At 37.7% G+C, this 12,572-nt stretch overlaps 1 protein-coding gene and 1 long non-coding RNA gene across 2 annotated transcripts; one reads left to right on the forward strand and one right to left on the reverse strand.

The window, feature by feature from the left end:
• Window positions 1-634: 634 nt before the first annotated feature.
• Window positions 635-4,430, reverse strand: SNAI2 (snail family transcriptional repressor 2). The gene is made up of 3 exons (XM_043975487.1): window positions 4,128-4,430; window positions 2,828-3,373; window positions 635-1,800 (listed from the first exon to the last, which is right to left on the reverse strand). The coding sequence occupies exons 1-3, from the start codon at window positions 4,204-4,206 to the stop codon at window positions 1,619-1,621; spliced, it is 807 nt and encodes a 268-aa protein (XP_043831422.1). The 5' UTR covers window positions 4,207-4,430; the 3' UTR covers window positions 635-1,618.
• Window positions 4,431-4,524: 94 nt separating this feature from the next.
• On the forward strand, window positions 4,525-10,235 carry LOC122741133. Its single transcript, XR_006354818.1, has 4 exons — window positions 4,525-4,655; window positions 7,211-7,302; window positions 8,046-8,127; window positions 10,102-10,235. It is a non-coding gene; the product is annotated as an uncharacterized LOC122741133 (long non-coding RNA).
• The last annotated feature ends 2,337 nt before the right edge of the window (window positions 10,236-12,572 follow it).

A 12,572-nucleotide genomic window follows, 5' to 3' on the forward strand; every position in this document is an offset into this window, starting at 1 on the left:
ATTTATTACAAGTTGTTCTACTCACTTCCTCTGAATTATTGGATCTAAATTATTCTCTGTCATGAAAAGTAAGTTTGTTTGATTTTTTTAACGTTACAATCACATTTCTCTCAAGTTCTTCATATTTTCAAATTTTCTCTATTTAAATTTCCCATTTTTCACACTTCTAAAATTAAAGCCACCTTGTATTATTTAGAATCTCTTTCTAAAAAGGTTATAAACTAACTCTATGGGCTCCATAATATGAGTTGATAGTGGTTTGATTTTTTAAAACTAGTATGTAGTGAAATTAGTAGTCATTAAAAGTATTCTTATATTTTATAACCTGATAAATTTTGACACTCATCAGAAGAGAATCTTCTATTAATTTTTCACCATAGGTAGATAACAGTGAGTTCCTAGATTTATTGTTCTTTCCTGAGTTTGAAAGTATTATGTGCATATTAATTATAAATATTTATGTATCTATAAAGAGTTTTATTATCCACATCTATCATCTAAAAGCCAACTGTCCTTTCCACTGATACTTTTAAGAGGTCACCTTTACTAAATAAGCTAAACCATGCTTTGCTTTGGGTGTTCCCTCTTAATGACAAATCAAATAAAGCCTCTGTAAGTAATTACAACAAACAGATTTTTTTTCTCAAAAAATGTTTATTGTAAAAAAGTGACTAAAAAATTGTAGAAACATTTAATGTCACACAGTCTTCAAGTTGCCTATAGATGTGACCATAGGCAACACCACACGTTCATACATATCCCATTCAGTCATATAAAAATAAAAAAAAATTTACATTATATTCATGGACAATTAACAAAAAGGCACTTGAGGGGGGTAATGCTGTAGATATTGCATTTTCTTTGTGCATTTTTAAAAGGAAAAAAAAGTACATAGTTGAGCTTCTAAAAATCCCCTCTCTTGCACTTATTCCCGTTTTGTTTTTAGCTTTTTTTTAGTTTTAGAGAAAAATGAAAACCTATTTTGTACTAAAACATGGGTCAAGCATGCACCAGGAATGTTCAAAGCTAGTTTTTCTTTCCCCTAAGGCACATACTGTTTATGATAAAACATGAAATACATTAATACATTCTTTTCTATTTTTCTTCTTTGAGTGTAAAGCATTGCAGATAATCAACAAAGGTCTTATTTCAAAAATAGCGACCAGTAATATTAGGAATTTCAAAAAAGTAAACTTGGAATACTTTGTAAGGCACCTGAGATAGATGGTGTCGGGCAGATTCTCTTGCTCAAAGAAACTCTTTATTACAAGTAATACTGTTTGTTCTCTATTGAAATGATTTGGCAGGAATGTAAATCTTTGCACTCTTTTCTTTGCAAGAAAAGAGATAGTGTACTTTGGGCTTCATCTCTGAAGAAAGCTCATTTTGCTTCTTCCTTAGGTTCTAGTTGAAATGTTAGTAGGTATGGCAATTTTGAACTTCCCATGGAAGTGAGTAACCTGAAACCCTTATGGATTCTATGGTCTTGAACCTTAAAAAAATATACATCATTAATTTGGTTAGAAAGCAGGAGAGAAAATGCCTTTGGACTTGTATTTATCATTTGGAATAGGAGTGAAGAAATGCATTCAGTTCGAGTAAACAATGATTGCATCACTTAGTGTGCTACACAGCAGCCTGATTCCTCATGTTTGTGCAGGAGAGACATTCTGGAGAAAGTTTTGGAGCAGTTTTTGCATTGGTATTTCTTTACATCCGAATGGGTCTGGAGGTGAGCCCTCAGATTTGACCTGTCTGCAAACGCTCTGTTGCAATGAGGGCATGAAAAAGGTTTCTCCCCTGGAAAAAAAAAATAGACAAGAAGGAAGAAACATGTTAGTGATTTCCACAACAAAAAGAGAAAGCTAGACAACTCTGAAAGACTGACAGGCACTCTGAGCTCCAAGAACCAAAAATAGTAAACTTTGGTATTGCCAGTCTGGATTCAAATTCACAAAGTGACAGTTATTAGACACCTGCTATGTACAATTTTCAAGTCTGCCACCTTAAGATAAAAGTGAATACTGCCAGACAAACTGAAATACTGCTTGTTGCTCCTAGACTTGAGGAAATATTCTGTTGTATCAGGGGACTTGTTTCGTAAAGTTTTCTGATTCACAACAGGTGCAGCTAACGTTTTTGGTCGAGGTTTTCCAAGCATTTGCCTTTTTTTTCGCCTTTACTATAATTTATCCTATATTAGGATCTACAACTATATTACAAGACTTCCCCCAGCCCTCCCCTTTGCAGGATATTGTGCCAGGAATAATAAATGCAGTGGGATAGGGGCAGGAGTGAAGGGCCTGAGGGATGGGAGTCAGCCTTTAGGAGTATACTAGCTATGACAGCAAGAACATGTTTAACAGGGGCAGGAAAAAAACAAACAAACAACCCTAAACTATAGGTAACCTTTTCATCTATTTACTAAATCAATTGATTAAGATAGCAACATTTGTACTCACTGATTACTGGTGGGGCTTGGGGGTGGGGGTGAGAGGCAGGCACACAGAACACACATTCTGGGACAACCTTTGCTGCTTTTTCTAATTGATCTTTGAGACCAAACCCCCAGCACGCTGAGAGTCCTTTCCAAAGTCTAAATGCATGTTTGCAATCATCAGTGCAGAGGTTGTTAAGGAGAAGCTGAGCATTTTGTGCTGTAATGACTCTTTGAGGGAAGCCAGGAAGCAGCTATAAATTAATGTCAGTCACATTTAAGAGCACTGATGTCATTTACCTAATGTAAACCCCAAAGCTAACATAAAGCTTCATTCTATTATAAAGTAGCATCTGTGCCTTTTTTAATTTTAATTTTTCTTTTGCTTACCAGTGTGAGTTCTAATGTGTCCTTGAAGCAACCAGGGCCGTGAGAATGCCTTGCCACAGATCTTGCAGACACAAGGTAAAGTGTGGGTCCTGATGTGCATCTTCAGGGCGCCCAGGCTCACATATTCCTTGTCACAGTACTTACAGCTGAAAGATTTCCTAGACTGGGCATCACAGTGCAGCTGCTTATGCTTGGCCAGCCCAGAGAAAGTGGAATAGGTTTTGTTGCATAAACTACACTGAAACTTTTCTGCTTCAATGGCATGGGGATCGGAGAGCTTGGACTGGATTCTTTCCTCTTCATCACTGATGGGGCTTTCTGAGCCACTGTGGTCCTTGGATGAGGTGTCTGATGCAGGAGGGGGGCTCACTCGGCCCAAGGATGAAGGATATCCAGAAAGAGGGGAGAGGTCATTGGGCAATGGTGAATGGAACTGAGCATTTGTAGTCCACACAGTAATGGGGTTGTAGGCTACTGAGCTGAGGATCTCTGGTTGTGGTATGACAGGCACTGGGTAGCTTTCATAGAGATATGGGGAAATAATCACTGGCAAAAAAAAAGAAAAGAAAAGAGGATTAAGGTAAAGTAACTGGAAAATCCTACTAACAGGCTATAAAATAATGCTTATAGGATTTCACAGTGTACAAGACAGATGCCCAGAGGAGACAACAGAGGCATTTGTAAAGCAAATTCAGTTTAAAATATGACACGCACATGCATATTGTATTTGTGTACATGTACATTCACTAGAAATACCCATGACAGCACCTGGAAGATTAGCAATCAGTGCAATTTACATACTAAGTTCTAAAAGCCTCATCGGTCATTACCTTCATCTCTTAAGCTGATGTTCAAATTCCTACAACTGCCTACATTTGCACACAGGGAAAGTTTTCCATTGCCATTCTTTATGACATAATGTTTTCTTTCCAACATGTGTATTCTATATTTCTACATAATTCTTATTTATCATACAACTTTATAAAAGGAAAACAACCTCATTCCATGAAATCTGTTTTTAAGTAGTTGCACATCAGGCTTCAAGAAAATGCTTTAGAATAAAAATAATAAACTGAAAAGAGACAAATCACAAAATCCTTTTACAGAAAATAAAAAAGTGGTGGTACGAATTTCTAAATTAAGCTTTTCTCCAAATAGGGAAAACAACACGGAAATTACTTCAGCATAGCGATGAAAAAGATAGACCAAGCAAACAGCAGAATTACTGAAATCTATCAAAAGCCATTTTGGTAATGGGGAACAGATTTCTTTTTCTTTCTTTTTCTCTTTTTCTTTTTACCTGTGTGTGTGTCCAGTTCACTATAATTTGGCTTCTTGGATGAATTGAAATGTTTCTTGACCAGGAAAGATCGTGGCATTTTGAAGTCAGGACTCTGGAGTTTTCCCAAAATGTCTTTTGCTTTAGAATAACGGTCCCCAGGTTCCGTGCAGGATCCCAAATCACTGCTTGCACATTGGTCCCTCTAGCATTGTCTACTCCGCTGAATCCATGCAGTGAAGGAAAGCTACAGCAGGGCAGAGGCTCCTTGCAAAGTGCTGTAAATACCCACTATCAGGTGCAGGAGGGTAGGGCCACGGTTTCTGTCGGTCCAATCACTTCTGAAGCTGCTCCGGCTTTTTTACACACTGAGCCAGTTTGGCTGGGCGGGTTCTCCTCCCTTTTGGGAGAAGGGATCCAATCACTGCTTCGAGGTAAGGGTTTGGTTCAGGTTTCAACTCCTCCCCCCGGGACAGCTGTGAACAGAGTCTGTTGTCAGACTAAATTATTCGGGTTCAAAGTGGCTGTATGTTGTTCCTCGGAATTTCAGTTGAGTATTTTTTTTCAAGTGTTTAAGAATTTTCAATAGAGGTAATTTGACTTATTTAACTCCAGTCGTTATTATTCTTACTCACACAAAGCTAGATAAGTCATAGGCACTGCAATTTCTTTCTGGAACAGGTCTGGCTTCCAGATGTTTGATAAAACAAATACAATGGAACAAAATGTTCATTAAGGAAAGGAAAAAGGGGGGGGTACGATATGATAACGGGTCAGCTTGCAATGTTAATGAAAGCCTATATTTGGAAGTGGCATCTTGAATGATTTTTACTTGTAGATTAACCAAGTCATTAACTCTTGGCTTTTGAAAAGGAAAGGTAGGAGAGGGGAGACAAAAGCTTCTGTGAGAAGGGAAGCTCCTTCACAGTAGGGAGGTTCTTTTGGTCTGTAAAACTTGTTGGAAGCAGCATGCCATTCACATTCTGATTGCCGTTGAATACATTTTATATCTTAATAGCTTCAGTAAAGGAAGAATATCGCATTTCCTTGTAGAAATTGAATAGCCTTTTCAATGTATTAGTTGCTGTGGCTTGAAAGAAATGCTGTCTTGCTATGAGAGATATGATTATTTAAGGAAATGGAAAAACTGCATACTTAATAAGGAAAGATGCCCAGCTAACAGACACAACAGTTAGGTAAACTGTGTCAGGAACAATGGAATATTATCCTCTCACATATCAAATGATGACAATTTTTTCTCTATCATGTGTCTTGATGTGACTTTATAGAAAGGGTGGGGAGATTTCTTTAGAGACACGTCAAAGACTAATCTCTTTTATTTGGTGTTATTTCCTTAAGGATTAAAGTAATCTAAATCCATTTTAGATCAATTGATTTCCTGGACTGCGGTAGAAAAAAAGAAACAGTTATGGACAAAGAATTCTAAAGATTAAGAGAAATTGCCTATTCAGAAACTTATAAAAATATCTTCAATTTTTATTGTGGGTTTAAAAATGTGAAAACAAACAAACAAAAATCTCCTAAAACAAACAAAAACCTTCCAAAGTGGATAATTTGTTTCTGAAGCATGACTAGTGTCTTCTCCAATGCTTCAGCGCACGTCAAAAAAATTTTTTTTTTCTTGATCTCATCTGTAGGCTGCTCAGAGAACTGGTAAATAGGGAACATGTATAAAGACCACCCCAGCTTTGTCTCTAACAGGTGCTGGAAATGTGAAGAAGCAAATAGCAGTGGTTGTGTTAAGACTTGTAAAAGTAAAGTGCATTGTCAAGCTGCATAACTTCTTAATCTTAGGATGCCAAAACAAGTGCAAGAAGATGGGGGGGGGTGGGAAGTTCCCTAGTTTCTTGGTCTAATTTCTAATCTCTCTCTCTATATAAAATGCATACATACATACATACTTATAGTCTCTAACTTTAGTGGTGAATAGTAAAGGAGATTAAGATGAACCTCTTTAAAGGAAATGCACCAAGGGGAAACAAGGAAAGGTGAAAGGCACCATCAGAGCCTTAGGGACTTAGGTTTTCCCCAACAAACTATAAATCCGAGTGTAATGTAATGCATGTTTTCTGAGTTTCATGCTTTCTATGAGTGGAGGTAGAGATTTAGGAGTCTAGTTTATTGAAGCAAGAGTCCTCCTTGCCCTTTTCACCCTATTTCCTGAAAAAAGCACAATTTGTTAGAGAGAGATATAATATACAGTTGAGTAAACACAAATTGTCATGAGCTTCCATTTCCTCCTTTGACTCCCTGGAAGATATGAAATTCTTTTCTCATAACTTCAGAGCCTATTCATAACAGCAAAGAACTATAAGGACAGTGTTGCAGATAAAATATGTTTATTATAGTTGCTTTCTAATAACATTGATAGATTTTCATAAGGGTTGTACATTCACATAACTGGAGAAGATAGGTATTTACATTTATTGTCTGTGTATGTGAATTTTTGAAATTGCAGTTGACTCTAATTGTAAAAGCAGAGAAATTGACTTATTTATATTCACATAAGGAAGCCTAGTCAAACACTACGTATGTACACAGGGTACATCACACAAATCACACAGCCGTGACATATTACCGCACTTACTGGAAAGAGTGAATGATGTTGGGAACAGCGTATGAGGCATGTTATTACACAGATCTGAAAGGTTACTAGTCACACATACTACCTGAGTGAGGTCTGCTGTCAAAAGTGGGAGAGTCTGCAGGCCGACTGAGTGAGTCAGTCTCAACAGGTGCTCTCCTTGTTCACTGCTAACATGGTGGTGAGGGGCTTTGGAGCCCAGCAAAATGTGCAGGAAAGGAAGAAGGATACGAAGGGAAATGCACTGAAGTCAGCTGCAAGCCAGGGCTAAGACAGAAGATTTCCTTTCCTTCTGGATGCCAGAGATCTCAGTTAGGTAATGTTTGCTGTGGTCACTGACTCAGCTGAGGAACTGAAATATTTTTCCTGCATGAGAAGAGAACTCATGTCTGGTACAACTGTAATAGCTTGAAAATACTTCATTTTGAAAGCACAGAGAAGGTAATCATCAGTTACAAAATATGAGTCTCTAAAGTGGGTAACCTCTTTGCTCCTACAGGGAATTTGGAGGACCCTGGGGTGGTTTGGATGACCTATTGGAGTAATGTTCCCATTTTCATCATCCTATGGGTTATGAAAAATAAAATGATGGTAAGCAAATTCTAACTTTTGAACTGCCCTGAATATATAAACTTTGCCTTGCACTGAATAGTTAGATGATAGAGATACCTAGATCTACATCTAGATATGGATATGGATATGGATATGGATAGAGATAGATATGGATATAAATTAAGTAGTTCCTGTAGCTTTAGATACCCTGTAAAAAGCTAAAATTGATAGGAAGTGCATTTGCCTTTAAGAAGCTTACACTCCAGTGGTGGAGATGAAATATGCATACAAAAAACTTTAACATGAAGCAGGATGTGATGTGTCAACAAAGTGCCATGGTGTTCAGATGAGGCAGAGATCATATCTGTGGCAAGAGGGGATTTGGAAAAGCTTCTCATTTAAGTTAGACCTTTAGGATAGATAGGATTTCAGAAGGTAGAAGTGAGAGTGAAGACATTTAAGGCAAGGGGAATAGCATGAGCAAACACCCATTGGTCATAGGAAAAGTAGGAGATGTCCTGAAGACACAGCAAGGAATCCAGTCACATATTACATGTAATATGTTGGAGGAGTAATGAGAGATAAGGCTGGAAATGTAGGTTAGGGCCAAAGCACAGAGGAACTGAAGTGATCAACTGACAGGTTTGGATTTCTTTGCATAGGTAATAAGGAAGCATTGGCAGTTTCTGAGGAAGGGAGTGTTATGATCAGGCATTTTGCCTTGATTTACCCAACTGTAATGATGAAACCTTGGTAAATAAAATTTATGCTTTCCCACACAGAACGTACAAACACATATATACTACTAGTGTCTAAGTAACTGACAAGAATGGTCTCTTCGGCTATTCACTCCTATATCAACAGGTAAAGATACTTTATTACTCAGATGATCCTACAGATTGTATGATGAAAAATTTATCTTTTCTTACCACATGGGCAAATTGAGTAGAGCCACAGGAGACATTGAAATGTGTAACAGGTTTTAGGTTACTTCATTGTGTGATGTGAAAACATTGTATGATGTATTAAAGAAAAAAAGCATTTGGAATGAATGAAATATTCTGCAATCTTGGCTAGTTTTGGAAATCAACTAACCCCTGCCCCTCTTATAAAGACATTTTAATAATAAAATATTCAAATAATAAATTTATTAATAATTGTGTCTGGGGCCTTCTAAAAGTAAACATTTCTATCTCATTTAAGTGTGGAATATTGGCAGAATCAAACAGTGGAAAATGAGAATTAGCTGTCTGAAATGGTACCTTAATAATAGAATGGAAACAGATTTGGCTTCTATAATCTAGATTACTTTCTAATTTGATAGTACTATTCTATACAGAAATGCCTTTCTCCAATATGCATCTGGATTAAGAATGACATTGTTTAGAATTATGGGTTATATAAATTGAAAGTTTAATGTCTTAAAAGGATCAAATTCTAATTATCTTGAGGGGAAGGGAGAGAAGGGAATAACCATTTATTAAGCACCTATTATGTACCAAGCACTATGCTAAGCTCTTTTCAAATATTATCTCACAATAACCTTGGGAGGTCTTGGTGGTGGTTTTTTTTACTGATTATATATTAATGGGTTTCAATTGTTTAAAGAAAGTACTTGCAAATTCTAAGTTGTACTTCAGAGTCAGTAAGGTAGCTTGGCATAACAGAATTCTAGGGTTGGAATCAGTGTCCTTGCTCCAAATCCTGTGCCTGACACAACTGTGTGATCTTGGGTATATCACTTAACCTCTGTGTCTCAGGAAACAAATCTTATCCATTAAGTCAGAGCCCCTTGCTACTGGGGCTAGTGGGGGGGGGGGGGGATTTACTATTCTCCTGGTATTTCTATACTGATAATTTTGAAGAATTAGTCATGTTAGAGAATTGTTCAAACTAGTGGCAAGGGCTGAAGTCCATGACCCTGTGTGTATTTATCGCAGAATTAGCTTGATAAATTTTCTCCAGAGAATGTGTACCAACTAAATTGAAAGCCTGACAATGGTATAGGAAAGTACAAAGGCTAAGTGATGCCAACAAGACAGGAATGACTGTCTCAGAAACAGAGAATTTTAAAAAATCAGATCGAACTGGAAAACACTTTGGAGGACATCCAATCCACCCCTGGCCCATGAGCCATTGAATAAATCCCTTCTACAATATCCCTGAAACCTATATTTTTGTAAAGCTATAACAATAACTATCATGGGTTTCTGCAATGCCTTCAGAGACCCCAGTATTATCTACACTAGCCTATAATCAAGGTTAGACCAAGTGAAGAAAAAGGGATAGGATTTTTTAAAAAAATGACCACAGCCTTTCTGCTGAGAATTCCCCATCGTGTCCTATTATATCCCCTGGCAACAGACACCTGCCTGATAAATGCCATTTTGACTCTTTGGCCCAGGTTACAATGCTGTTAGCCTCACAGGCTAATAGAGTCCTAAACTTACTTCTGGCTATAGTGCTGACTAAAGGCCTGTTTGGTCCTAGCTCTAATATTAACTAAATGGATTCCTAGTCTATGATCAGTAAGCACTTGATGATTACTTCAAAAAGAAAGACTACTTAACACCTAACAGTATTTACATGAGATTTTTTTTTGGTAGTTTTTGCCACAAATAGCCAATCTATATTGCCTTCTGCTCCTCTGGACATATTTTCTATTTGAGTGGATACAGTACTAAGTATATACTGAAAAAAGTTATTCATCTCATCACAGCTAGGCTATTTGATTATCTACTGTGATATTTATGTGCCCTTTGGGGATTTTCTCCAGCATCTCATCTGTGGTGTGATTGAACAATAAAGACTTTTGAAAATGTTGGATTGGTTTTACAGGTTGCTGCTAAGTAATTTGTGGTGATCAAGGGACATCTGCTGGACATTGTGAAAAGAGCATCATTACAACTTGCTTTCCTAGTTCTGCTGATTCAAGTCTGCCACCTGGTGGAGAATGTGTGGCTAATCCAAAGAGCCAATTTCCAAGGAGATAATCTCATTCTGCACCATCTAAAGCAGGGTTTCTTAATTTTATTGTGTGTGTCACAGACTCCTTTTAGCATTCAGGTGAAGTCTATGAATCCTTTCTCATAATAATGTTTTTAAATGCACAGAATAAAACATACAGAATTACAAAGGAAACAAAATATACACAAATGTAGTTATACTCTGTCTCTCCCTGCCTCCCTCCTCTCTCTCCCTCCCCCTAGCTCCCTCCCTGCCTCCCTTCTCTCCCTCCCCTCCCTCCTTCCTCTTCCTCCCTTCAGCTTCTTCCCTTCATGCTTCTGCCTCTCTCTCTGGCTCCCTGACTCTCTGTCTCTCTCTGTCTGTCTCTGTCTCTGTCTCTGTCTCTCTCTGTCTCTGTCTCTTTCTGTCTCATCTATCTTTTTAAAAGGTCATGGATCCCAGGTTAAGAATCCATGACCTAAAACAATTTTTGCCTCCTTTTTTACACTTAATCTCAGAGGAAAGCATTTTGAAAAATCAAAACAATAAAGGGCAGCTAGGTGGCACAGTGGATAGAGCACCCGCCCTGGAGTCAGGAGTACCTGAGTTCAAATCTGGCCTCGGACACTTAATACTTACTAGCTGTGTGACCCTGGGCAAGTCACTTAACCCCAATTGCCTCACTTAAAAAAAAAATCAAAACAATAGTGAAACTTGAGAGTCAAATTCTGTTGCTGGGTAAGATAAAGAGCCACAACAATATATAATATTTAGCTATTTGCATAGTTTGAAGGCAATTGTAGAGTTATCACTATTTCAACCACATATAAAAGTTGATCAGAATCATGAATCATTATAAAACTTTCCTCACTTCAGGAGTTTCTGTGATAATTTTTAATCTTTTAAAAGATCTCCAGTTGCTTCAAAAAATCCTCATATGGAATGAATAAGAGATCCTTTACCATCCTGGCCACTCTTCTCTGTAGTCTCCTATTTATTGTCTTTCCTAAAATGTGGTTTACAGAACTGAACAACAGGACTCCAAATGTGGTCTGACCAGGAAAAAATAAAGAAGGATGATTACCTCCCTAATCTTAGACAATATACTTCTTTCCATCCAGCTAGAGATTGCAATAGATCCTGTGGCTGCTATTTTTAAACTTGCTTTTAGTTCATAATGACCTTGCAGTCAATTAATCAATCAACTAGCATTTACTAAGCCCCAACTATATGGCAGGGACTGTGCTTAGTACTAGAGATACAAAGAAAGGTAAAAGACAGTTCCTGTTCTCAAGGACTTCACAGTCTAATTGGGGAGACAACAAAAAACCCCCACAAATATGTACAAATAAAATATACACAGAATAAATTACAGGTGGTCTTAGAGGGAAGACACTAAAGATTAAGGAGGAATGGCAAAGACCCCTTATATAATGTGGACCTTTAACTAAGACACGAATGAAGCCAGGAAGGAAAGAAAACATTCTAGGCATGAGGGAAAACTGATGAAAATGCTTGAGGAAGAGGAACAGAAGAACTGTTTTCTGTTCATTCACTCTCTTGCTCTGTTCTGTACTGGTGAAAGTGATTTTGATCTTATTAGAGTTAGCTTCCTATCCTTCCTATCAAGACCTTTTTGGATACCATTCCTGTTGTTTGATGGGCTAATTATTCTGTCTTGCTTTACGTTACCTACAAATTTGATAAATACATCTATATCTTAGTTTGAATATTTGGCAAAAATGATTAAGCAGCTCAGAGCCAAGCACAGAACAATAAATCACAGAAACACAGAATTTCAGATTTGAAACAGACATTAGGGGCAATCTAATCAAATCCATACACAAAACATTAACTACATTATAACATACCTGTAAAGTGATGATAGTCCAGCTTCTGCTCAAAGACTTCTAAGGAATCCATGACTTATCTAGGCCACCTATTCTACTTTGGGATATCTCTAATTTTTAGGTAATTTTCACTCCCATCAAGCATAAATTTACCCCTGCAACCTCTACCCATCACTCCTAGTTCTGCTGTCTGGGGTCTTAACAGAACAAGTTTAATTCCCCTCTTCACAACAGTCCTGCAGATACTTAAAGACAGCTGTGGATTGCTTAGAGCTTAGTCAGGCAGGCAGCAAGGATGCCCAAGGACTGCCTACTGCAGTCCAGGCCATCTCTAGTCACCCTAACTTTTGTCTTGCCACTGGACTTCAGTGACTCTGGAAGAGATAGTGTTTGACTTTGTGCTGCTCTGTCTTACTTATTTCCAAGTCATTGTGTCCCCTTTCAAAGGAAGAACAACAAGCAAGATGAATGGCAATGGCTTAGTATGCTGTGGATGACCTTGGGCTCTGACGC

Source organism: Dromiciops gliroides, chromosome 1 (assembly GCF_019393635.1).
Source record: "Dromiciops gliroides isolate mDroGli1 chromosome 1, mDroGli1.pri, whole genome shotgun sequence".
NCBI lineage: Eukaryota > Metazoa > Chordata > Mammalia > Microbiotheria > Microbiotheriidae > Dromiciops > Dromiciops gliroides.

Coding starts and splice junctions, on each gene's coding strand:
- SNAI2 (XM_043975487.1), bottom strand. CDS start 4,206: ATGCCACGATCTTTCCTGGTCAAGAAACATTTCAATTCATCCAAGAAG. Junction 3,374..4,127: donor TGAACTGGACACACACACAG/GTAAAAAGAAAA, acceptor TTTTTTTGCCAG/TGATTATTTCCCCATATCTC. Junction 1,801..2,827: donor ACACATTAGAACTCACACTG/GTAAGCAAAAGA, acceptor TTTTTTTTCCAG/GGGAGAAACCTTTTTCATGC.